We start from the raw sequence: 24,518 nt of genomic DNA on the forward strand, positions 1-24,518 counted from the left end.
TCAGCTCTTTGTTTCTCTATGAACCTTTCTCAGTTTCTCATGAAGTCCCCTTAGGCCTGTACAGCTGTGAAAGCGATTGTATAAGAAGCTTTCATGTCATTTCTTCGAGCCACGGCAAGCAGCAAACCGTTTTCACTTTCCCGAAGAGTGACGGGAAAGATCTGTCCGCCCAGGCTCCCGCGAGACTGGCTGATGAGCAGTTCGATCAAGGTCACCCTGTCAATCATGCCAAGCGCTCTGCCACTGTCGCTCTACAAGCCGGAAGAAGGAATTCAGCCAATTCTCCTTAGCCAAATGAAGCGTAAAGGGGAAACATTCTCTTGGCGTCTTCCTTTTTCAAAAGTATCCTAGACGGCTACTATGGTTGTCTGTTCTCATAAGTTAGATACGTTTTTTCCCCCCACCATTTGACCAACTTCAGAAGACAGAGAAATGTTACATGGAAGCAAGAGGTTGTACTGATATTAAAAGTGTGAAACGGGCCTGCTGTCATTCCTGTCCGTGTGGCCTCCTGTCAACATAGAAAATGTAGGCTACCAACATGTTCTTATTTCTACCACAGTCCACAGAAGACAATCCTTTAAAATACTAGGAATTTATTTAAAAGCCATCTGTAATAGCATTTCAGAATAATCAAAAAATAATGTAAAAAAGATATCATGTATTTCTTCAGTTAGATACACTACATATACAAAAGTATGTGGACACCGTTCAAATGAGTGGATTTCAGCCACACCTATTGCTGACGGATGTATCAAAACGAGCACACAATCTCCATAGACAAACATGGACCAACTCCATATTAATGTCCATGATTTTTGAATGAGATGTTCGATGAGCAGGTCCACATACTTTTGGCCATGTAGTTTATCTTGTTATTAAAATGCAGCATGGCATCAAATATCAAGACGAAGTGCAAAAAAAAATTGGGGGGAGTCAAAACACTAGGCCTACTGGAGTGAGAAGGCTCCCAAATATATGCTCTAACAGGAAAGGTAAAAACATGCTAGGCAGACATTTCATACATCTTTAAAAAATGACAACATTATGTCATTTTTTTCAAGCTAGTGCAATGCACTGGTACAGAATAGAGGCAGAAACTCCCAAACAGCAGTGCATGGGAGTGGCAAGGGAATGGGTATGGGCAAGTGGTGGAGTTATGCATTTAGAACGCTGCACGGATTCTCTCCAGAGGGTCTGTTTCCCACATTTTGGGGTCCCAAGCCTGGAACCAGCCAGTGAAGGTTGGGGGTTCTGCCCCCTGTTTGATGGTGGAGATGGGCAGCCCTCTGCGTCCAGAGGGGTCTGAGTCCACATAGTCCTTAGCTAGAGGGGAGATAGAGAGAGGGATGGGGAGAGAGAGAGGGGGAGGGGAGAGAGGAGAGGGGGAGAGAGAGAGAGAGGGGAGAGAGAGATGAGGGAGAGGGAGAGAGGGGAGAGAGAGAGAGAGGGGAGGGCGGGTGGGGGGAGGGAGGGAGCATAAACATTATTCCTGTATATTGACAGTCCAAGTCTCTAGTTAAAGAGAGAAACCAGAAATACAGTACTGTTATGTTATGTCACAAAAGGAACTCATCATATGCATTGATCCAGAAAATATTTTTATGAAGGCCACAGAAAGTGAAGCTTTTAACCATAGGCTGAAACCAATTTCAAGTTCAACTGTATGCAATGGTGAGCGTCGGAGGGAGAAAACAACATTTTACAAATATAAAGGTTTTGATTATATAGGTAGATACAATGAGTGTCATAAGATAACTCATGTTCTCCTTAATCGGTTGTGACCCCCGTCTGGATCCTAAGTAGGGGCCACTGTAAAAGTTTGTTTCTCTGCGTGTTCTCGTACCTATTTTGGGTGCTCCAGACCTCTCTTCCGCATTCGCATCGTTACCGATCCAGAGGAAGATCTGTTGGGAGGCCACACATGCTGTTAGCTTGTAGACTTTCAGATTCACTCTGCATTGTTTTTTTGAGAGCAGAAGATGAACAAGCTTGTGAATTAGGATTATGACGGGGGAGCTTCACTCACCTGGTCCCAGGTGTCCAGCAACATGACATCATCAGTGGCCAGGTCAGACTGTTGGAAGTCTCCGGGAACCTCTTCCACCTGGTGATTGGAGGATTAAAATGCAGCACTGTGGAACATGGGGCACATTGGACTTTTGCATTGTATTATTCCACATTGTGTTACCTATGCAATGTTCTCTCCTTCTGAGTGACACTGAATTTCTCATTGCGGGTTGAATTGAGTAGTCATCTATCTATCCAAGCGAGACGCTACGATAGACACACTCATCAACACTCCCATCACTTACACTGAGGCATCCGCTCTTGTTGGAGCAGCCAAACAGGCGTGGAGGTTTGACCATGTTCTGCAGACCCTTGGAGGTCTGGTACTCCTTCTTTCCTCCAAGGGCAGACCAGAACCCAGCTAGGACAGGTAAAACCAGCATAGATTAATTTAATTGGTTCTTTGTTGTGATATTAGCATGTGTGATGTTATCTCTTCCCTGTGTTGTTTTTGGGGCACATTTCAATTGTCTAAAGTTGTTTCCTCTCCTTGTAACCTTTCCTTCATCAACACTGATCTGAAAAAAAAGTTAAGATAGTCAAGCAAATACATGAGAGGAAGCCACCACCAAATAGCCTTTACCTATCCTGTGATTTCAGCCTAGTGTAGATGAAGGAGGTAAGACAAGAAGAGGAAGACACGTTAGACTATGAAGATGCGCCCCACTAATACAATAAAGATGGAATCCTTACCTGGCTCCTTGCCCTCAGACACATCACTGGCACTGCCACCCAGGATGCCCACCACATGCTTGGCGGCGGCCATTTCGTCCTCGCTGGCGCCCATCCCCCTCCACACAAACATGGCATCGGGAGATTTGAGCACAAACACGTCATTGGCATTCAGGAAGGAAGCGGAGGGCTCTACCTGACAGGGAGAAAAAGACAAGAGGTGTTCAAAAGTGGTCTGGTAAAATTAGAATCCTACTTCTTATCCTACACTGTTTCTATACTTCTACTAGATTATAGTCTTAGATGTTCTTCTGTCAATCCTCCACCCACACCAATGGTCATTATCTCAACTTTTTATTTGGTTTGTAATTTATTCAGAAGGGTGTTACAGCATAGCGCTGTGGCGGTCATACAATTTTGTCAGACGGTTATTGTTCTCACGGTAATTGACCCGTTAATTCATATAAACACATTCAGTATCACCAGGCCTCCACGCATGCAAGCCACTGATGCGAGCCTTTGGAACATCTACATTGACAAAAGTCTAATAAAGCAATTTAATATACGCCATAACAATACATCCATTATTTTAGTCAGGTCTAAAGAAACATGATATGAATGAAGAAAATGTATTTCCGAAGAACAGAATAGGAGTTGGCCTCCTCTTTGTCTGGCTATGCGCCATGCCATAGGCTGTAGGCTTGTTTATGTAGCAGATAAGTTACGCTTATAAGTCCCATGTCATTATTTTATATCATATGATTTTATAGTAAGAAGAATATAATTGAACTTAGCTGAATAAAATAGAGACGATATTTTTCCCATTCCAGAACGAGTGTGCAGATGAAGTGGCTAAATTGAGCATAAAAGTGCTCATTTGAAACAGGTCCTATAAACTAGATTTAGAGTTATTTGGCATCTTTAGTTGTGAATGATTACAAACCTTAGAACGTCGTAGAAATCAAAACATACATGGGCTGCATGATGGGACTACAGGCTACTGATGATTTGAGAAAGTCGCAAAAAAAAATCATGAGCTCTGCTCCTTGCCTCAGGCTGCACATGTTGTTCTCTCATCAAGTGATCCTATTTTCACCCATCAGACTATTCTCAATGTAATCTTATCTTTAATAATATGTCAAATGAGTTTCGATTTAGAATGGACCATTTTCAAATGGGCAGGAACAGGGGAAAAACGACGTCATCCATATGCACTCGAATAGCGAATGGAGGCCACTTTCCCGCCTGTTCGTTTTTCAATCATGCCAGGTAGGCTACTCCGGTTATTTCACCTCACGCATCAACCACGCTGGGCTACAGGTTATATTCCGACCAAACGCCATGCCATGGGCTCTCCAACCCTGTTCCTGCAGGTAGCCAGTGCTTAATTTGGGAAACCAAGTGAAATCTGTTCTGAAACATCAATAGCAACTAAATATATTTCATGAAACTGTTGCCAGCCCCTCTCTCTGCGCACTGGAGAATGGAATGAAGGAGAGAGGGCATGAGATGGAAACGCATGATGATGAGATATTCAGTAGCTAAAGGTAATGTGACAGCCTATCAATGAATTTAAAATATATTTTTTTAAATCCATATTACTAGGCTATTCCAAATCAAATACAAATTCACTATAATTGTAGGCTAACTCTATAAGCCGCCCTGCATAATCAATGATCCAACAGCATCGCCTAGGCCTATTCAGTACGTTCTCTCCCAGACTCTTAAATAGGACGTTTGGAGCATAGAATAAGGTAACCAGTCCATCCAATATGCATAACAATACAGTCCACAATCAAAGGCGATTACTATAATTAGTTTAATTTTGAAGTATATTCTAGATCAATTATGTACGTAGGACATCTTAAATCTGTTTTTTTATATGTTTTTCTGACATGTGCAATATGTGATAGGCTATGTACTGTATAATGGCACAATCAATATTTTAATTTCGGTATTATTTGGGGCATGGGCTCATATATACATAGGCATATGCGTATGCATAAGCTCTAATATGCGTTTGGATGTACCAGACCATTAAGACTGATGGAGGGACAATATAGCCCTGAGTACCAGACCATTAAGACTGATGGAGCAACAATAGTGCCCTGAGTACCAGGCCATTAGGACATGATGGAGAGATAATAGAGCCCTGAGTACCAGGCCATTAGGACCTGATGGAGGGACAATATAGCCCTGAGTACCAGACCATTAGGACGTGATGGAGGAACAATAGAGTCCTGAGTACCAGACTATTGGCGACCTGGTGGTCATTAGCGAGATGGGTACTACCAAGCATGCCCAGAGTGCATAAAAGGAGATTACCGTTACTCAGCGGTCCCGTGGAGTTTTACTGCGGTCATGACACATGACTGCCAGTGTGGCGGTAAAATGATTAACCCAACAGCCCTAGTTACGGGTACAGGTATAACATTCAAAGTCATATTAATTCAGATATATTCATATATTCAGTTATCATATTTGCATTTCATATTTTCACATATATTTTCTTGTACCCATAAATAATATACCCCTGTTGAACCCGACCGGACTTATCTGGTCCTCTCCCTCACACATAGACACACTGAGAACTCACCTCTACAGCTCGTGTAGCGCGGGTGGAGGACTGCCGAATGTGGAAGAGTCGTGTGCTGCCAGTGCCCGTCTGTCCTCCTTTACGGGACGTTCCTCCAATGTGGACCATCATGGGCTTGCCCTGGAACAGGCTCATCAGGTGGGGGGGTTCCTGGCCCTGGGTCACACGCACCTGATGGGGGAAATAGACAAACATGGACGCATAATGATGTAGATTAAGAAAAAACATTCTAAAGTGATGGGTCATTCTGTTGATTTAATGAAAATTGAGGCAAAGGTTGCTTTCCTTAATATACCGAACTGTCACGATGTAACATTATGTGCCAATATGGTGGTACCCATGAAAATGTTAAACACAAAACTGCTTGAAACACCCAACTGGAAGCAAAACCAAGAGTGATTGCCCTCTGCTGGTCAGTATCAAAACCTTTCCACGCAATTATTCCGTCTATAAAGACAGGACAAAGTGCATAAGAGACTCAATAATATGACCTCGTTTGCTAGAGACTGGATACCAACGCAGCAGCTGCCTTTGGCAAAAGATCATACATGCACAGGCAAACTGTATGCAGTCAATCACAGTGCCATCCGTTTTGTCACCAAAGCCCCATATACCATCCACCACTGCGACCTCTATGCTCTCGTCAGCTGGCCCTCGCTACCTATTCGACGCCAGATCCACTGGCTCCAGGTCATCTATAAGTCTTTCCTAGGTAAAGCTCCGCCTTATCTCAGCTTACTGGTCACCATAACAACACCCACCCGTAGCACGCGCTCCAGCAGGTATATCTCACTGTTCATCCCCAAAGCCAACACCTCCTTTGGCCACCTTTCCTTACAGTTCTCTGCTGTCAATGACTGGAGCTAATTGCAAAAATCGCTGAAGCTGGAGACTTATAATCTCCCTCACTAACTTTAAGCATCAGCTATCTGAGCAGCTCACCGATCGCTGCAGCTGTACACAGCCCATCTGTAAATGGCCCATCCAACTACCTACCTCATCCCCATATTATTGCCTTATTGCCTTACCTCCTGACTCCATTTGCACACACTGTATATAGATTTTTCAATTGTTATTGACTGTACTTTTGTTATCCCATGTGTAACTCTGTGTTGTTGTTTTTTGTCACACTGCTTTGCTTTATCTTGGCCAGGTCGCCGTTATAAATGAGAACTTGTTCTCAACTGGCCTACCTGGTTAATAATTTTTTATCATTTTTATTTTATCTGCGTTATGAACCACAATAAATGCAACGGCTTGACAACCTTTGAACTATTGACTGAAAGTGCTTTGCCCAGTGCCCTTACGAATAAAAATGCCACACCGTCATAGCTATTGACACGGATTGCGTTGGGGACAGGAAGATGAGCTGGAGATTAAAGAGACCCACCTGAACAGGGGCTCCTCCCATAGAGTCATCCAGCTTCACTGTCATGAAGGCAGAGGCAGCCAGCTCATCCTGGGTGCACTTCAGCCCCTGCCTGATACACACACACACACACACACACACACACACACACACACACACACACACACACACACACACACACACACACACACACACACACACACACACACACACACACACACACACACACACACAACCCCATTGTGTAATTGATTTGTTGTACACAAACCTGGCGTCGATGTAATTTGCACTGTCCAGGTGCACAGTAGATGATTAGTCATTTGCACTGTCCAGGTGCACAGTAGATGATTAGTCATTTGCACTCACTAGGTGTAAATAAATGATACCATGTTTACAGCATAGTTGTGGATGATGTCATATGTACTGACCAGGTGTAGATGATGTGCTGCTCCCTGCCTCCCAGTCTGTAGCTGTAGAGGATGAGGTAACAGTCTCCTCCATAGAACTGGCCATAGGAGGAGGGATCCACAGCCACTTTATCACCATCCTCAACACGCCAGATCTGAAACCAAAGCAATAGTTAGTGGTGCTCAATCACAATACAATTTTCAACGTTTATGTTGCTGCCCTGATTTGTTCTGAAAGTGCCCAGCACCCTGACTGCTGACTTAGTTCAGGGGTCTGAAACGTTCGGGTGGTGGGCCAGATCCGGCCCACCAGCCGATATAATACGGCCCGTGGTTGTCTATGTAAATATAAACAGACAGACCCTGGGAAAAATTAGTTTGAGACCCTTGACTTAGTTATTTCCATTGTAGTCCAGTATTATGTGTTTTACCTGGACTTTGCCTTTACCATCATCCACCATGCCGTGCTGGGCGGCCATGTTTTTGTTGGAGTGGAGGGTGGAGACGTCGAAGGGCACCTGCTCCACCTTGGCAATGCGGCCGATGCTGTAGGCCTTACTGGGACCTGTGGTCTGGTCCTTGTCCTTCCAGTCACTGAAGAACTGCTTGAAAAGAGTGGTCTCGCCTCCTGCTGGAAGTACCTGGATCTGCAGGGCCGAAGAAGAAACGCACATATTTTTTTTGTTTGCCATAAACCACAAATTCATCTCATGTTCGTTCCAATAGCTGAGTGATAAATGAGACTTGGAATTATGGTCAATCTTTCTTTATATTCAAAAGTTGAAGTCACTTTTTTGTTTGTTGAAAATGGACATGGCTAACAACATTTGGACCATTTCCATTGCCTGAGCAAGACCTAGGAATGGTCCAAATGTTTTTTCAAAATTAAACTTCCCGTTATTGCATCAGTGTACCTGTGTCTTATCGGAGTAGCCCTTCTCTTTGATGAACTTCTGGGCTGCTGACATGGCTGCTTTACGTTCCGATGTGTTGGCCTTGGGTCCTGTGATGGGGAAACAGATAGGGATGCTGAATTATCAACCCAACAAGACTCTGAAAAAAACACAGACGATCGCGAAAACAAACACGTAAAGAGAGAACTCTGAAAAGAATGCTGTAAAACATTACACGTTGAGGTAGCCATTTATGCCCCGAAACTATTTTTGACCAGACAGAGCCATTTCCCCAGAAGTTACATATTTTACGATAATCGACTTTCCTCGTCAAAGTGCGTCACATAACGATCAATATCCAAATGTTTCAAAAGCAGAGAGGAGAGGAGAGGAGAGGAGTAGCCTACCTTTCCATACAAAGACGTTCTTGTCCACTCCGTTGTCCAAGATGTAGCACTCCTCAGCGGTCAGCATGGCCTGTTTGAAGGGGCTGGACGAGGCCACCGACGACGACTTCATAGAGCCAGAGGCATCAGAGATCTACAGAACACAGGGATTAGATATCAACAGACACATACTCATCCTGTACATACGTTGACAGTACTCCCTTGAAAAGCCATGTGTTCTTCTCTACGGACTCCCATGTATAAATAAGGGATCAAATATGGAATCAACAAATAGATACAACATCAGAGATCTACAATGTACGTCAATAAGCTTGAGAGATCAACGGTACGTGAGAAGTGAAATGGATAACCCCATAATCAAGAGAAGACAACAATGCGATAAGAGCAATGACAAATCACGATGCTGATGCTAAACAGCAAAGTGCAGTAACATCAGTTACCATGTAGAGGGCACCCTTCTTCCTGTTGGAGGTGTCCACCTTCTCATCATCCGGGGTGCCAGGGGGGATACTGGGTTTGGGCCCCAGAGCCTATGAGGATCCAACATGGAAGATCAGCTTCATACAGAAAGACAGAGAATCCTTGTTGCTGGCCACATACACATGCATGGCCAGTCTCTCTTTTCTCTCTCTTATTCACGTTCTCTATCTCTCTCCCCCATTTTATTTATCCTTTTCTCTCTCGTTAGTCTTAGAGACAATTGCCATATACTTGTTTGGGGGGGGGGCAGTTTAGCAAAAGGCTAAGGCATAGAAGTGGCACAGGGTACAAAAAAAGGCATTTGTACCCATCTGCATTCCCACGGTGAAGGCGATTTCAATAACCAGGAAACGCCTAAAAAAATGCCATTTTATGATATGTTATACAGTAATTACCACGTCCAATGATGAATATTTGAATGTTGTTTGAATGTTACTTGGATACTGTACATCTCTATAAGTATGATTGAGTGTGTGTGTGTGTTGGTACATGCATCCGTGTGTGTGTGTGTGTGTGTGTGTGTGTGTGTGTGTGTGTGTGTGTGTGTGTGTGTGTGTGTGTGTGTGTGTGTGTGTGTGTGTGTGTGTGTGTGTGTGTGTGTGTGTGTGTGTGTGTACATGCATCCGTGTGTGTGTGTGTGTGTGTGTGTGTGTGTGTGTGTGTGTGTGTGTGTGTGTGTGTGTGTGTGTGTGTGTGTGTGTGTGTGTGTGTGTGTGTGTGTGTGTGTGTGTGTGTGTGTGTGTGTGTGTATCCCTATCCTTCACCTCAGTAAGTGCCTGTGGCTCAGCCCCATCCTCCACCATGTGGAGTTTGGCCCTGCCGTTCCTCTCGTTGTCCCTGATGTCGATGGCCACCTGGGAGGCCTTCAGACGCTCAAAACGGTTACACTCACTGCCACACCACTGGTAGATGTCCTGAGGAAGAGGTCGAGTGGAGAAGATGAGGAACTAAAAGGTTTAGCTAGCTTTCCAGTGTCACCTAGTTACATGTCTTTTCGATGCCTAAGGGATCTATACGTGTATTGAAATTCAGCTATGTGATTTCTGGTGTACATCATTTTTGCTTCTCATGTTACTTAGCTATTGCCCTTCAGGCTTGAACTCCTATTCTGAGACGCCTAACTTTAAATGTTATGCAAATAATCATTGACGTCAATGCTTGATTTACACAGAGATGTGAGGTGCTGTAAATATGTGTTCAGGTTAATGGTGATGATTTCACCAATTCTACCGACTACAGAGTCCCTTCAAAGGTGTAGCCACATCATTTTGCTCATCATATAACTTAGCTAAAAGCTCTGACTCTAGCTTTCAAATACCAACACCTACATCATCATTCAAAGGTTTTAGAACACCTACTCATTCAAGGGTTTTTCTTAATTTTTTACTATTTTCTACATTCTATAATAATAGTGAAGACATCAAAACTATGAAATAACACATATGGAATCATGTAGTAACCAAAGAAAAGTGTTAAACAAATCAAAATATATTTTATATTTAAGATTATTCAAATAGCCACCCCTTTGCACACTCTTGGCATTCTCTCAACTAGCTTCATCTGGAATGCTTTTCCAGCAGTCTTGAAGGAGTTCCCAAATATGCTGAGCACTTGTTGGCTGCTTTTCCTTCACTCTGCGGTCCAACTCATTCCAAACTATCTCAATTTGGTTGAGGTCGGGTGATTGAGGAGGCCATGTCATCTAATAAAGCACTCCATCACTCTCCTTCTTGCTAAAATATCCCTTACACAGCCTGGAGGTGTGTTGGGTCATTGTCATGATGAATAAAAAATTATAGTCCCACTAAGCCCAAACCAGATGGGATGGCATATCGCTGCAGAATGCTGTGGTAGCCATGCTGGTTAAGTGTGCCTTGAATTCTAAATAAACACAGACAGTGTTACCAGAAAAGCACACCCACACCATAACACCACCTCCTACATGCTCTATGTTGGGAACCACACATGCAGAGGTCATCCGTTCACCCACAACGCATCTCACAAAGATGGGAACCAAATATCTCCAATTTGGACTCCAGACCAAAGGACACATTTCCACCGGCTTAATGTCCATTGCTTGTGTTTCTTGGCCTAAGCAAGTCTCTTCTTATTATTGGTGTCATTTATTAGTGGTTTCTTTGCAGCAATTTGACCATGAAGGCCTGATTCTCACAGTCTCCTCTGAAGAGTTGATGTTGTGATGTGTCTGTTACTTGAACTCTGTGAAGCATTTATTTGGGCTGCAGTTTCTGAGGCTGGTAATGAACTTATCCTCTGCAGCAGAGGTAACTCTGGGTCTTCCATTCCTGTGGCTGTCCTCATGAGAGCCAGTTTCATCATAGCGCTTGATGATTTTTGCAACTGCACTTGAAGAAACTTTCAAAGTTCTTGACATTTTCTGTATTGACTGGCCTTCATGTCTTAAAGAGATGATGGACTGTCGTTTCTCTTTGCTTATTTGAGCTGTTCTAGACATAATATGGACTTGGTCTTTTACCAAATCTTCTCTATACCCCCTTCCTTGTCACAACACAACTGACTGTTCAAACGCATTAAGAAGGAAAGAAATTCCACAAATTAACTTTTAAGAAGGCACACCTGTTAATTGAAATACATTCCAGGTGACTACCTCATGAAGCTGGTTGAGAGAATGCCGAGAGTGTGCAAAGCTGACATCAAGGCAATGGTTGGCTATTTAAAGAATCTCAAATATAAAATATATTTTGATTTGTATAACACTTTTTGGTACTACATGGTTCCATATGTGTTATTTCATTGTTTTGATGTCTTTGCTATTATTCTACAATGTAGAAAATAGTAAAAATAAAGAAAAAACTTTTTAATGAGTAGGTGTTGTAAAACTTTAGATCGGTAGTGTATATACACAGGTCTACATTTCACCAAGGCTGTACTGCGTAGACGAGTGTTACCTTTCCCAGGTCCACGATAAAGCAGTCTCCCTGGTTGAAGCTAGCCCAGGACAGGGCCACCTCTGTGGCTCGGATGGCCCGCCTCCCCTTGATGTGCAACAGGCGCTTCACGCTCATGTCATTGGTCACGACGTGTTGGAAGCCTGAGGCCACACCCCCTTGCTGTGATGGGAGGGGTCAGATTAGGTGAAAGCGTGAAGAGGAGATCAGAGTCTGTTTTTCCTGGTGGGTCTCTCGATAAACTAGGGTACCAGTGAGTGTTTCTTGTCCTGGACAACTGTTTGGAGCTGTCACAAAGTCATTAGTAATCATTTGCCTTTTTTTCCTCATGTGAATACATTAAGATATAAAGAGGTGACATAGATACATTCAATATAATTCATGAGTTGAATCAAAAACCTATGTTTAAACTACCTTTCTTTCCTTACATTTATCATACTGCTGTTTGTTATTATATCATATACTAAGCATTTAACAATTGAATTACACATCGAATGACAAAATCCATGATATTGCTGTTGGACTCCTTGTATGGCGATCTCGGAAGTGCACTGTGTGAAAACAGTTTTCATGGGCACACATATCCCAAACAATGTATGGATTGCAAAGTCAAATGCCTCTAACAGAAAGAATATTGTAACTTTAACCAGATGAATCAAACAAAAATCAATCCTGTCATTTAAAGGGGTTCTTTAATTGTTACGCATATAACAGTTGTTTGATGAGCATTTGATGTCTAGCTCTTTAGTTATGTGGGGAAATTACCGTGCAACATCAGCCGATTCAGGAAAGGATTTTCTGAGTGAGAATCAAGTGATAAACAGCCAGTGTCAGTGGCGACCAGTCATTCAGGGCAGGTGGAGCAGAGCCTGTTTTGAGCCACACGTTCTTTATTGGTCTTGCCTGTTTTGAGCCACACGTTCTTTACTGGTCTTGCCTGTTTTGAGCCACACGTTCTTTATTGGTCTTGCCTGTTTTGAGCCATACGTTCTTTACTGGTCTTGCCTGTTTTGAGCCACACGTTCTTTATTGGTCTTGCCTGTTTTGAGCCACACGTTCTTTACTGGTCTTGCCTGTTTTGAGCCACACGTTCTTTACTGGTCTTGCCTGTTTTGAGCCACACGTTCTTTATTGGTCTTGCCTGTTTTGAGCCACACGTTCTTTATTGGTCTTGCCTGTTTTGAGCCACACGTTCTTTATTGGTCTTGCCTGTTTTGAGCCACACGTTCTTTATTGGTCTTGCCTGTTTTGAGCCACTTTACTGGTTCTTTCTTTACTGGTCTTGCCTGTTTTGAGCCACACGTTCTTTATTGGTCTTGCCTGTTTTGAGCCACACGTTCTTTACTGGTCTTGCCTGTTTTGAGCCACACGTTCTTTATTGGTCTTGCCTGTTTTGAGCCACACGTTCTTTACTGGTCTTGCCTGTTTTGAGCCACTTGCCTGTTTTGAGCCACACGTTCTTTACTGGTCTTGCCTGTTTTGAGCCACACGTTCTTTATTGGTCTTGCCTGTTTTGAGCCACACGTTCTTTATTGGTCTTGCCTGTTTTGAGCCACACGTTCTTTATTGGTCTTGCCTGTTTTGAGCCACACGTTCTTTACTGGTCTTGCCTGTTTTGAGCCACACGTTCTTTACTGGTCTTGCCTGTTTTGAGCCACACGTTCTTTACTGGTCTTGCCTGTTTTGAGCCACACGTTCTTTACTGGTCTTGCCTGTTTTGAGCCACCACCACACGTTCTTTATTGTTCTTTATTGGTCTTGTTTTGAGCCTGTTTTTATTGGTCTTGCCTGTTTTGAGCCACACGTTCTTTACTGGTCTTGCCTGTTTTGAGCCACACGTTCTTTACTGGTCTTGCCTGTTTTGAGCCACACGTTCTTTACTGGTCTTGCCTGTTTTGAGCCACACGTTCTTTACTGGTCTTGCCTGTTTTGAGCCACACGTTCTTTATTGGTCTTGCCTGTTTTGAGCCACACGTTCTTTATTGGTCTTGCCTGTTTTGAGCCACACGTTCTTTATTGGTCTTGCCTGTTTTAAGCCACACGTTCTTTACTGGTCTTGCCTGTTTTGAGCTTCTTTATTGGTCTTGCCTGTTTTGAGCCACACGTTCTTTATTGGTCTTGCCTGTTTTGAGCCACACGTTCTTTATTGGTCTTGCCTGTTTTGAGCCACTTGCCGTTCTTTACTGGTCTTGCCTGTTTTGAGCCACACGTTCTTTATTGGTCTTGCCTGTTTTGAGCCACACGTTCTTTATCTTGGTCTTGCCTGTTTTGAGCCACACGTTCTTTATTGGTCTTGCCTGTTTTGAGCCACACGTTCTTTATTTTATTGGTCTTGCCTGTTTTGAGCCACACGTTCTTTATTGGTCTTGCCTGTTTTGAGCCACACGTTCTTTATTGGTCTTGCCTGTTTTGAGCCACACGTTCTTTATTGGTCTTGCCTGTTTTGAGCCACACGTTCTTTATTGGTCTTGCCTGTTTTGAGCCACACGTTCTTTATTGGTCTTGCCTGTTTTTTGAGCCACACGTTCTTTATTGGTCTTGCCTGTTTTGAGCCACACGTTCTTTACTGGTCTTGCCTGTTTTGAGCCACACGTTCTTTATTGGTCTTGCCTGTTTTGAGCCACACGTTCTTTACTGGTCTTGCCTGTTTTGAGCCACACGTTCTTTATTTGTCTTCCCTGTTTTGCATCTTATTTTGGCATTAATACATGTCACATATCAGTTTGCAAACAATGTAAAAAAAACTGAAATAAGAGCGTAGACATTGTTAATGTTGTAAATGACTATTGTAGCTGGAACCGGCTGATTTTTTAATGTAATATCTACGTAGGCGTACAGAGGCCCATTATCAGCAACCATCACTCCTGTGTTCAAATGGCACGTTGTGTTAGCTAATCCAAGTTAATCATTTTAAAAGGCTAATTGATCATTAGAAAACCCTCATTCATGGGGACACTATGTCACCTCCAAGTCTAATTGTGGACTTAGAAAATTCCAGCCCCTTGGATGATGCCATAGAGTTACATTAGGAGCGCCCATCCAAGAAGGCTCAAGGTCATTGGCCACAGATAAAATGACGTCATTTCGCGTTATATCTACAGTAGCTTTGATTGGACTGTCAACATCATACTTTCCAAATCTTAGCTAGCAGTCATCATTATCATCACGAATCAAGTTGACAATCTACTGGCAAATCCTTTTTAATCCTTGTCATATGAAGATAAATAATGACGAGATATTATAGATAAAATGTATCGGTGCTCATCGGCCATTGTACATAAACATTACACAACCAGTTGGAAATCGTAAATTCAACAATGAGTGGTTTTGGAAGGAATCTGTGAGTTCAAGACAACTGGGAACTCGGGAAAACAAGCTACTAATGGGAAAATACGTTCTGAACTTTAATCCAATTCGGGAATTTTAAATGAGGAACTCAGGCCTCTTTCTAGAGCTATGATCTGAAGATCACTGACGTCATCATGACTTGACAATTTTTCCAGAGGTCCCAGTTGTCTTGAAAGCACCATAAATCCAGAGAATGCCAGACTTTGATGACAAAGTTTGATGACGAAATTTGCCCACGAAGCACCGCCGCGCTACCTTCCTGTTCGACCGCTACCTTCCTGTTCGACCGCTACCTTCCTGTTCGACCCCTACCTTCCTGTTCGACCGCTACCTTCCTGTTCGACCGCTACCTTCCTGTGAGTTCAATTGCACAACAAGGTGAGTCCAAAAATGTATTGTATGCTGTTGCATGAATGATGTAATATGTGAAGGGGATATGTATACTGTAGCTAAGAAAGTAATACTAAGTGTATGTTGTGTAGTAAGCTGTTAGTAGCCCATGTGCCTCATCCTAATAATTTGGTCTATTTTCCCCTCTTAATTTTGCCTACTGTTCTGACTTGGTGATGCACATGTTTTTGAGAAATGTAATCATAGAATATTGTAAGAGCTTTCATTGTTTGCTTATATGCCCCCTTTATTTTTCCTATGATTCGGACTTGGTGTACAGGGAGAACACTGAATTCTATCGCTGTACATTTCAAAAGTGCTGAACAAATAGTTATATTGACTAGCGTCCGTCCTAGTTCGCTCATTGGTGTCGATATCAAAATTACGGATTGCCTCTTATCCGCTCAGGGAAAGTTATTTTCATTAAATAAACACACACAGTGATTTATTAGACATACAGCGATGATTTAAAAAAGACTGCATGGGGGCTTTAATAGTTGAATCTCAATTGCATTTTCTTCATTAGTCGCATCCGCACTCCTTCTCAAAACTCATTGGATGAGAAGGTCAGAGGTCCTTCCCTGGTTTCCCCCATTCCTCACCTACCTCTCAAAGCACATTGGGAGAGAGGAGTGAAGGTTCCTCCCCTCAGGCTGCAATGCACTTTCAAGAGCATTCATTTGTCGTTTTTAGACACAGACTTTGCCAGATATGAATATAAAAACAGATTTCCGTTTGCAAATCATAGATATCACAGTCCAAACTACAATTTAACTCAAATCATTTTAGGTTTCCACCATTGATAATGCTTGGTTTTTCTTTTCCTCTTAAGGGAATTCAAAGCTTGTTGTCATGTGGCTATTAATGAAATTGCCAAAATGAGAAACAGATCCAGTCTGAGGAAGAGAGGTTCTCCTGAGAAAAACAGAGAACTTTCCATGGCATAGATGCAGCAGGAAGGAATGTTTTATGACTGCAGTGTAACAAAGGCCTCAGATATTCAGCCCTAGCTTCTCTCTCTCTCTCTTATGCTCTCTCTCTCTTATGCTCTCTCTCTCCCTCAAGGACACAGTGTGCAACTCTAAAATAGAAGGAAGTTTCCAGTTTCCAATGGTAAACAGAAATGATTCAATTACTGTGGCTTTTATGGAAACATAAAACAGATGGTGAGAGGAACAACAAGGGGCAAAACTCTCAAACCCCATGGTTGTAGTATTATAACAGAGATGTTACTGTATTACAGGCCACTACGACCAACCCCTCTTGCTCTAACCCTTACCACTTCCTTATCATCAACTGACTGCTCTCGTTCAAAATGTCTGCTCTCGTTCAAAATGTCTGCTCTCGTTCAAAATGTCTGCTCTCGTTCAAAATGTCTGCTCTCGTGCAAAATGACTGCTCTCATGCAAAATGACTGCTCTCATTCAAAATGACTGCTCTCATTCAAATGACTGCTCTCATGCAAAATGACTGCTCTCATTCAAAATGACTGCTCTCATGCAAAATGACTGCTCTCATGCAAAATGACTGCTCTCATTCAAATGACTGCTCTCATTCAAAATGACTGCTCTCATTCAAATGACTGATATCATTCAAAATGACTGCTCTCATTCAAATGACTGCTCTCATTCAAAATGACTAATATCATTCAAATGACTAATATCATTCAAATGACTGCTCTCATTCAAAATGACTAATATCATTCAAATGACTGCTCTCATTCAAAATGACTAATATCATTCAAATGACTGCTCTCATTCAAAATGACTAATATCATTCAAATGACTGCTCTCATTCAAATGACTGCTCTCATTCAAAATGACTAATATCATTCAAAATGTCATTAGTGGACCATACATTGGAAAATAGTTGCTCTCCCAACTCATATCTGTCTGATTGTTAGTTGAAAGCGACTGACCTTGTACTTGATGCCAGACTTGAAGTAGCCCATGAAGGTGATGGACTCATTGTTCTGGACCTCTCTGAACTGGACCGGCCCTCCACCCAGGAAGTCATCCAGCTGCGTGGCAAAGATGGCCGCCGCTCCGCTCTCATCCTGAGAACACTCATCACCTGGAGAAAAGAAAGAGAAGAGGGGAGAAAGTGAGACATCAATCATGCACATACCAAAGACTTGCACAGACCAAAGACTCGCTTCCAAGCATTTATTCAAAGTGTTCTCATTTGAACCGCGGAGTACAGTCTGAGGACGGCCTGTTTTGGTTCTGGACAATTCTTTAGAGAGTGCTCCAAGCTAACGGAATGAGACTTCATGCCAAAGTTTACATACAAAAAATGAGTACAAGAAAATGCCCATAGTAGAACTGGTTTGATCTGATCCACCAAGGGCCAGTCTATCCTTTATTACGGGTAAACGTTGCTGTGGTTGGGCCCCAGGGCTCCAACATGGGGTTAAACCGTGGTGGGTGGAGTTGTTCGCCATTTTGCATTGACCCCTCACAGATCTCGAACGGGGGGGATAGAGAATGTCAGATCTGTAATGCCAGCACCACAGTAAAGAAATGAAGCATTGTTAGCAAGGTACCACATAAACACGTCCAGACCCATCTGTCTATTGTGAGTGGGTAATGACTACCCGGAACTGGTATGCCATGTGCGGGAGAACGGCTCGGCACGGCTCGGCACGCACACTGGGTTCACTCTGGTTTGAAGTTTATAGCAGAGGAGAGATGGAGGGAAGGGAAGACAGCAAGAGAGAAAGAGACAGACAGAGAGAGAGAGAAGCAAGGAAATGAGAGGAGAGAGAGTTTTCTAATTTGATGTGGGCTTTCTTTAAAGATAAGTGTACTTGTATGTAGCCTACCATGCCCCGAAAGATCTTTAGCCAATTGAATTAAGCTAATAGACAAGACAGGAAAGCAAGAGGGCAAATAGATTTACACAAATAGATTTCACACATGAGTGTGAGTACAAGGAAGGAGAGTTTCAACATCACTGTTATCGCAACACAACATTGCCAAAGCATCATAGTGATGTGTTGCTGGGAATGCTTTCTCATGTGGTCACCTCACTTCAAACCAAGTGTGAGAAAGCGGAACATTTTCTGCACAAGCAATTCCTGCTCTATATAGATTTACCAAAGTGTCTACATGTAAATTGACCACAGCTGAAGGGTGTTACTCTTTACACACATACACACTCTGAAAAAGTCACGTTTTCTACGAGTGTAACTCATGATTGGGAAAGAACACGACATCCGCTCTTATTGAAATTCATACGGGTGTACTTCAGAGGAGGCTGGTAGGAGGAGCTATAGGAGGACGGGCTCACTGTAATGTCTGGAATGGAATCAATGACATGGTCCCAAACACATCTAGCGCATGGAAACAACGTGCTTGACTCGGTTCCATCGATTCCATTCAAGCCATTCCAATGAGTCCGTCCTCCTATAGCTCCCCCCACCAGCCTCCTCTGGTGTATTTGTCTGTGGGAATATCTATAACCCATCCATATGTCCATACTAGTCTGTCTGTGTCATGTCTGCCGGTGACCCAGATCCAATAACTCCTCTCTTTCTCAAAGTAACCATTGACCTAAGAAGACTGGAAGAAAGCAAGTCCTCCACTACATAGCTTTCTCTACTACATAGCCTCCACTACATAGCTTTCACTACTACATAGCCTCCACTACATAGCTTTCCCTACTACATAGCCTCCACTACATAGCTTTCACTACTACATAGCCTCCACTACATAGCTTTCACTACTACATAGCCTCCACTACATAGCTTTCTCAAGTCCAGTCCATCTCTGATCAGTAGTTACTTTGAGGAATGTGAGTATTATCAAAGCATGTGAGCTGGGGGGGTCAGTGACATTTCTTCAACATCTAAAGAAATGGCTGTTAAGAGCCCAGTAGGTGTAGTGTGTGTGTGTGTGTGTGTGTGTGTGTGTGTGTGTGTGTGTGTGTGTGTGTGTGTGTGTGTGTGTGTGTGTGTGTGTGTGTGTGTGTGTGTGTGTGTGTGTGTGTGTGTGTGTGTGTGTGTGTGTGTGTGTGTGTGTGTGTGTGTGTGTGGTGTGTGTGTGGTGTGTGTGCGTGTGTGTGTGTGTCTTACCCATCCACATGTGTATGTAGTGGGAGGGGGCTGCGGTGGTGTAGAGGAGGATGTACGCGTCTCCTGTGAAAAAGTTGCCGTGTAGGGCCTTGGGGACTGGCCTCAGGTCCATGTTCTCAATACGCCACACCTGCAGCCCTGTCTCCTTCCCAGCGGCCACAAATTCCTTGTGGGACACCATGATGACTCTGAGAGGAAGAGAGAACATGATCGTATCTCAATGTTCCTCAAAAATGGTGACAGTTTCTCATTTCTAACCTTTACCGTCACTGTTTTCATCATTGCATTGTCTGTTGTAATTAGACTGCATATACCATCTTTTAGATGAAAAAGACAGGCTTTTAAAAGAGAAATGGACAAAGAGAGAGAGAAAGAGAGAGAGAGAGAGAGAGAGAGAGAGAGAGAGAGAGAGAGAGAGAGAGAGAGAGAGAGAGAGAGAGAGAGAGAGAGAGAGAGGAGACCTGTCATAAATGTTGTTTGGGGAACCAAAGCTATCGCCTATCTCAACAGGACCTCAGGTAGGGTTTGTTAGTCTAGGGTTGTAGTAGTCAACTAACAACAGTCATTACTGAGGTTATAAATACCCATGTTATCTTGACCACCTAGTTGATCATTTTGTGAGAAGCGATTATATTTGAAGCCCTAGACACCGAAAGCATTAACACAACTCTATATGTGAAAACGTGCTACTTCCTCTGAAAGTAGTGGTGGCCTACGGCAAAGAAATTAGATTGGTATCACAGGCGCACAGGACAAGATTATGGTGACATAAACCTGGCTTCAGTATGCTTTCTTTACATTTACATGACACAAGGACGATGAGGGAGACTAATTTAAGTTTAAAATGACATGTCTTCATTTGGCTTATGTATGCTACGGGATACACATGGTATTCACTGTCCAACAAAATGCTTACTTACAGGTTCCTTCTCCACAATGCAACGACAATAAGAATTAATACAACATAAGATTACGAACATGAAGAAAATGGTTCAGATTCAACTGAAAATAGAAGCAAAGATAATGATGAAACCACTACTTCGACTGGTGCATTTCACATCAGCGATGTTATTGTATGATAACTGTAAAAACCAATCATTACACATCATTACACTGTAAAAACCAATCATTACACATCATTACACTGTAAAACCAATCATTACACATCATTACACTGTAAAACCAATCATTACACATCATTACACTGTAAAACCAATCATTACACATCATTACACTGTAAAACCAATCATTACACATCATTACACTGTAAAACCAATCATTACACATCATTACACTGTAAAACCAATCATTACACATCATTACACTGTAAAAACCAATCATTACACATCATTACACTGTAAAACCAATCATTACACATCATTACACTGTAAAACCAATCATTACACATCATTACACTGTAAAACCAATCATTACACATCATTACACTGTAAAACCAATCATTACACATCATTACACTGTAAAACCAATCATTACACATCATTACACTGTAAAACCAATCATTACACATCATTACACTGTAAAACCAATCATTACACATCATTACACTGTAAAACCAATCATTACACATCATTACACTGTAAAACCAATCATTACACATCATTACACTGTAAAACCAATCATTACACATCATTACACTGTAAAACCAATCATTACACATCATTACACTGTAAAACCAATCATTACACATCATTACACTGTAAAACCAATCATTACACATCATTACACTGTAAAACCAATCATTACACTGTAAAACCAATCATTACACATCATTACACTGTAAAACCAATCATTACACATCATTACACTGTAAAACCAATCATTACACATCATTACACTGTAAAACCAATCATTACACATCATTACACTGTAAAACCAATCATTACACATCATTACACTGTAAAACCAATCATTACACATCATTACACTGTAAAAATCATTACAATCATTACACTGTAAAACCAATCATTACACTTACACTGTAAAACCAATCATTACACATCATTACACTGTAAAACCAATCATTACACATCATTACACTGTAAAACCAATCATTACACATCATTACACTGTAAAACCAATCATTACACATCATTACACTGTAAAACCAATCATTACACATCATTACACTGTAAAACCAATCATTACACATCATTACACTGTAACACCAATCATTACACATCATTACACTGTAAAACCAATCATTACACATCATTACACTGTAAAACCAATCATTGTAAACACTGTGAAGGTATTGAAAGTTTAAATGAAAGCCTGTCACAGTGTTTAGATTGTAAACACCAGAACATATTTATTTGCTGTGTGACTTTTTAATCACATGAACACAGTACAAGGCATTAGGATTTTAAACACTAAACACTGGGGGTGTTGTTTGAACACTGTATGATGTAAAACCCCTGTATTTTTGCATATTTCCCAGCATGCCTTTCTAGTGAACGTGAAAGATCACTTAGGATATATATATGTTCTCCTGGTTGGAAACTGACTCGAAAAATCTGCATATCATGTTTAATCTTGCATTCTCAACACCTGTGTTTAAGATGCGAACACGTATTGGCAAATATTAATGCGTATTGTTTCAGTTTTAAAGACTGAGATTTAGGTTATAAACATGCAAAACCATGAAACATGTGACACTGTAGAAATAGTGCGCTCCTCTACCAGTAACCTCAGCTGGTTCTGCTCGGACGAGATAGATGAGAAACTATCTTCGCACTCAAATCAACAACACCTTGGGATAATGCACATGTGTTAGGTGAGATATGATAACTATCTACTGAACATACATTTGGTTGTCACTGTGCATGACCAAATATTAAAATACATTTCTCTCTCACACAGACACAGACCGAGAATCTGAGACACACGCAAACACACCCACACCAACACACAACTCAATAATGACACTTTTCTCTTCCAGGGAATGTGTTGTATAACTGAAGCAGCCTATGCCTGGAAATTATATCAAGCCGAGTAACAAGTTGTCCGTGCACGACTCTCTTTCACTATGACTGACCTATTTACACAACTGGTAAAATAAAGGCATTAGTTTGGCTTTTAGACAACTACAAAAAGCAATAAGCAGTTGAAGAGATCATGTTTCAGTCGATTTCGGTTCAAATGTAGGTTACAAGAGAGGAATAGAGCGAATGCACGATCAGTCTCACATATGACTTCATGTGAAACTTTGCGCAAAACTGTTGAAGAATGAAGGCCAATCTTCAACAGGCCTACAACATATATTGCGCACGACAATTTTGACAAAACTCGATATAAATCTATGCGTTATACAGTTTCCATATATGGACATTTGCAGGTTCAAACAAGAGGTCACGCAACAACGAATAAAAGTCAACCAAATTATAATTAAAAATGCATTAATTCATATAAAAAGTAACTCACCGCTTGACAGACGTATAACGGAGGGTACGAGAATGTGTGTTGAGCGAGCAGATGTGGACGCGTATGCGACTTCTCTTCCAGAGGCAAAGAGCCTTGTTAATTGCTTGTGGGAGGGTTTAGCCGTTTATGGGAGCAGCCTACTGCCCCCCCCCCCACACACACACACACACAAAGACACGAACGCACGCACGCACACACACACGCACGCACACACACGTACACAAGGAAGGAGGCTATGCAGACAGTAAATGGTCAAGGTCAGAGACAAGCATGTAATTCTCCTTCTGTAACCTTTCGACTTGATTGACTTGCAGCTCTTTGGTCAGAGCCAACTGAAACAGTACAGACAAACTAAATCTTATTTTGAGATAAAGGACATTGACATCATGAGCTGCTTCCTGGACCAGGGTAATATTTAGGCTGTGTTTGAGGGACTTCCCTTCCCACTAGAGGTAGCATACAGATTATGACTTTGGGTAGCCTATAACCCACTAGCCTATAACCCACTACCTATAATCCCCCCCACACACACACACACACACACACACACACACACACACACACACACACACACACACACACACACACACACACACACAGTAACCAGTTCAGTTAGTCAAACAAACACACAGAAACCATTCCCCCAAAACAAGCCTTAAAGTATATGTTACCAGCTCACACCCACTGACCCTCCCTCTCCCCCTCTGTATAAAGGGCTTTAGGTGGAACCCAAAAGGATTCTGCCTGGAACCAAAAAGGGTTATTCAAAGGGTTCTACTGGGGACAGCCGAAGAACCCTTAAAGGTTCTAGACTAAGATTCCCAACGTTCACACTAGAAGTGAGTAATAGGAGAGATATGTGCCTTGCCCTGGTTGGGAAGTGCTATATAGCATGTGATCCTGTGAATGAGGGCATACAACCCACAGGAGGAGCAAACCCACACAAAGGCATGGTAAACTAAAACAGATGCTATGGGACAGTAGCTGGTCAATGCCAGTAAGAGGTTCTCCGTTCCCTGGCTCAACCAAAAAGACAATCCTCTCAGAATGGCCTCTGAAGATACCAAAAACTCAAAGAGCTGAAGGCTTCACAGTGAAAGGATGACTCACTAAACTTAGCTCCAAATTCAATTGAACTTTCTGAGAACTGGCTGTTCTTTAAAGACTCCCTCATGATCTGCAGTGATTGCAGTCTGTCTGGTAGAAACTCCCTCTGAAGTTTTTTTTATTTTTTTTTATTAATTGGACCAGTTGATTTAATAATGACTGGAACATTCCACAAAATATTCTGCATCAGCTTTTACCATGGTCATTTCAGGACCAGTGAATTGCATTCCTATTCAGAAAGTCTGTGTCCTATTCAACATAACCCACATGCTGGTGATAAGAGATATGCTGTACAGAGATTTGATAGACTGATAATGGGTACATATGCAAATT

The 24,518-nt window shown here is 42.2% G+C and overlaps 1 protein-coding gene across 1 annotated transcript; it reads right to left on the reverse strand.

The window, feature by feature from the left end:
• Positions 1-579: 579 nt before the first annotated feature.
• LOC124009349 (gelsolin-like) lies at positions 580-23,230 on the reverse strand. The gene is made up of 17 exons (XM_046321054.1): positions 23,079-23,230; positions 19,638-19,825; positions 17,481-17,635; positions 11,825-11,986; positions 9,659-9,808; positions 8,855-8,944; positions 8,415-8,547; positions 8,029-8,117; positions 7,546-7,761; positions 7,136-7,269; positions 6,729-6,819; positions 5,339-5,509; positions 2,764-2,938; positions 2,316-2,431; positions 2,030-2,107; positions 1,847-1,907; positions 580-1,326 (listed from the first exon to the last, which is right to left on the reverse strand). Exons 2-17 carry the CDS (start codon positions 19,816-19,818, stop codon positions 1,166-1,168), a joined length of 2,163 nt encoding a protein of 720 aa, XP_046177010.1. The 5' UTR covers positions 19,819-19,825; positions 23,079-23,230; the 3' UTR covers positions 580-1,165.
• Positions 23,231-24,518: the final 1,288 nt, after the last annotated feature.

The sequence above is a fragment of the Oncorhynchus gorbuscha genome, linkage group LG22 (genome assembly GCF_021184085.1).
Source record: "Oncorhynchus gorbuscha isolate QuinsamMale2020 ecotype Even-year linkage group LG22, OgorEven_v1.0, whole genome shotgun sequence".
Taxonomy (NCBI): Eukaryota; Metazoa; Chordata; class Actinopteri; order Salmoniformes; family Salmonidae; genus Oncorhynchus; species Oncorhynchus gorbuscha.

What these genes read in the sequence shown, in the direction of transcription:
- LOC124009349 (XM_046321054.1), bottom strand. Translation starts at nt 19,818, where the DNA reads ATGGTGTCCCACAAGGAATTTGTGGCCGCTGGGAAGGAGACAGGGCTG. An exon ending in GAACGTCTTTGTATGGAAAG is followed by an intron (nt 8,118 to 8,414) that starts GTAGGCTACTCC and finishes TCCCCATCACAG; the next exon opens with GACCCAAGGCCAACACATCG. An exon ending in ACAAGAGCGGATGCCTCAGT is followed by an intron (nt 2,108 to 2,315) that starts GTAAGTGATGGG and finishes TCCAATCACCAG; the next exon opens with GTGGAAGAGGTTCCCGGAGA.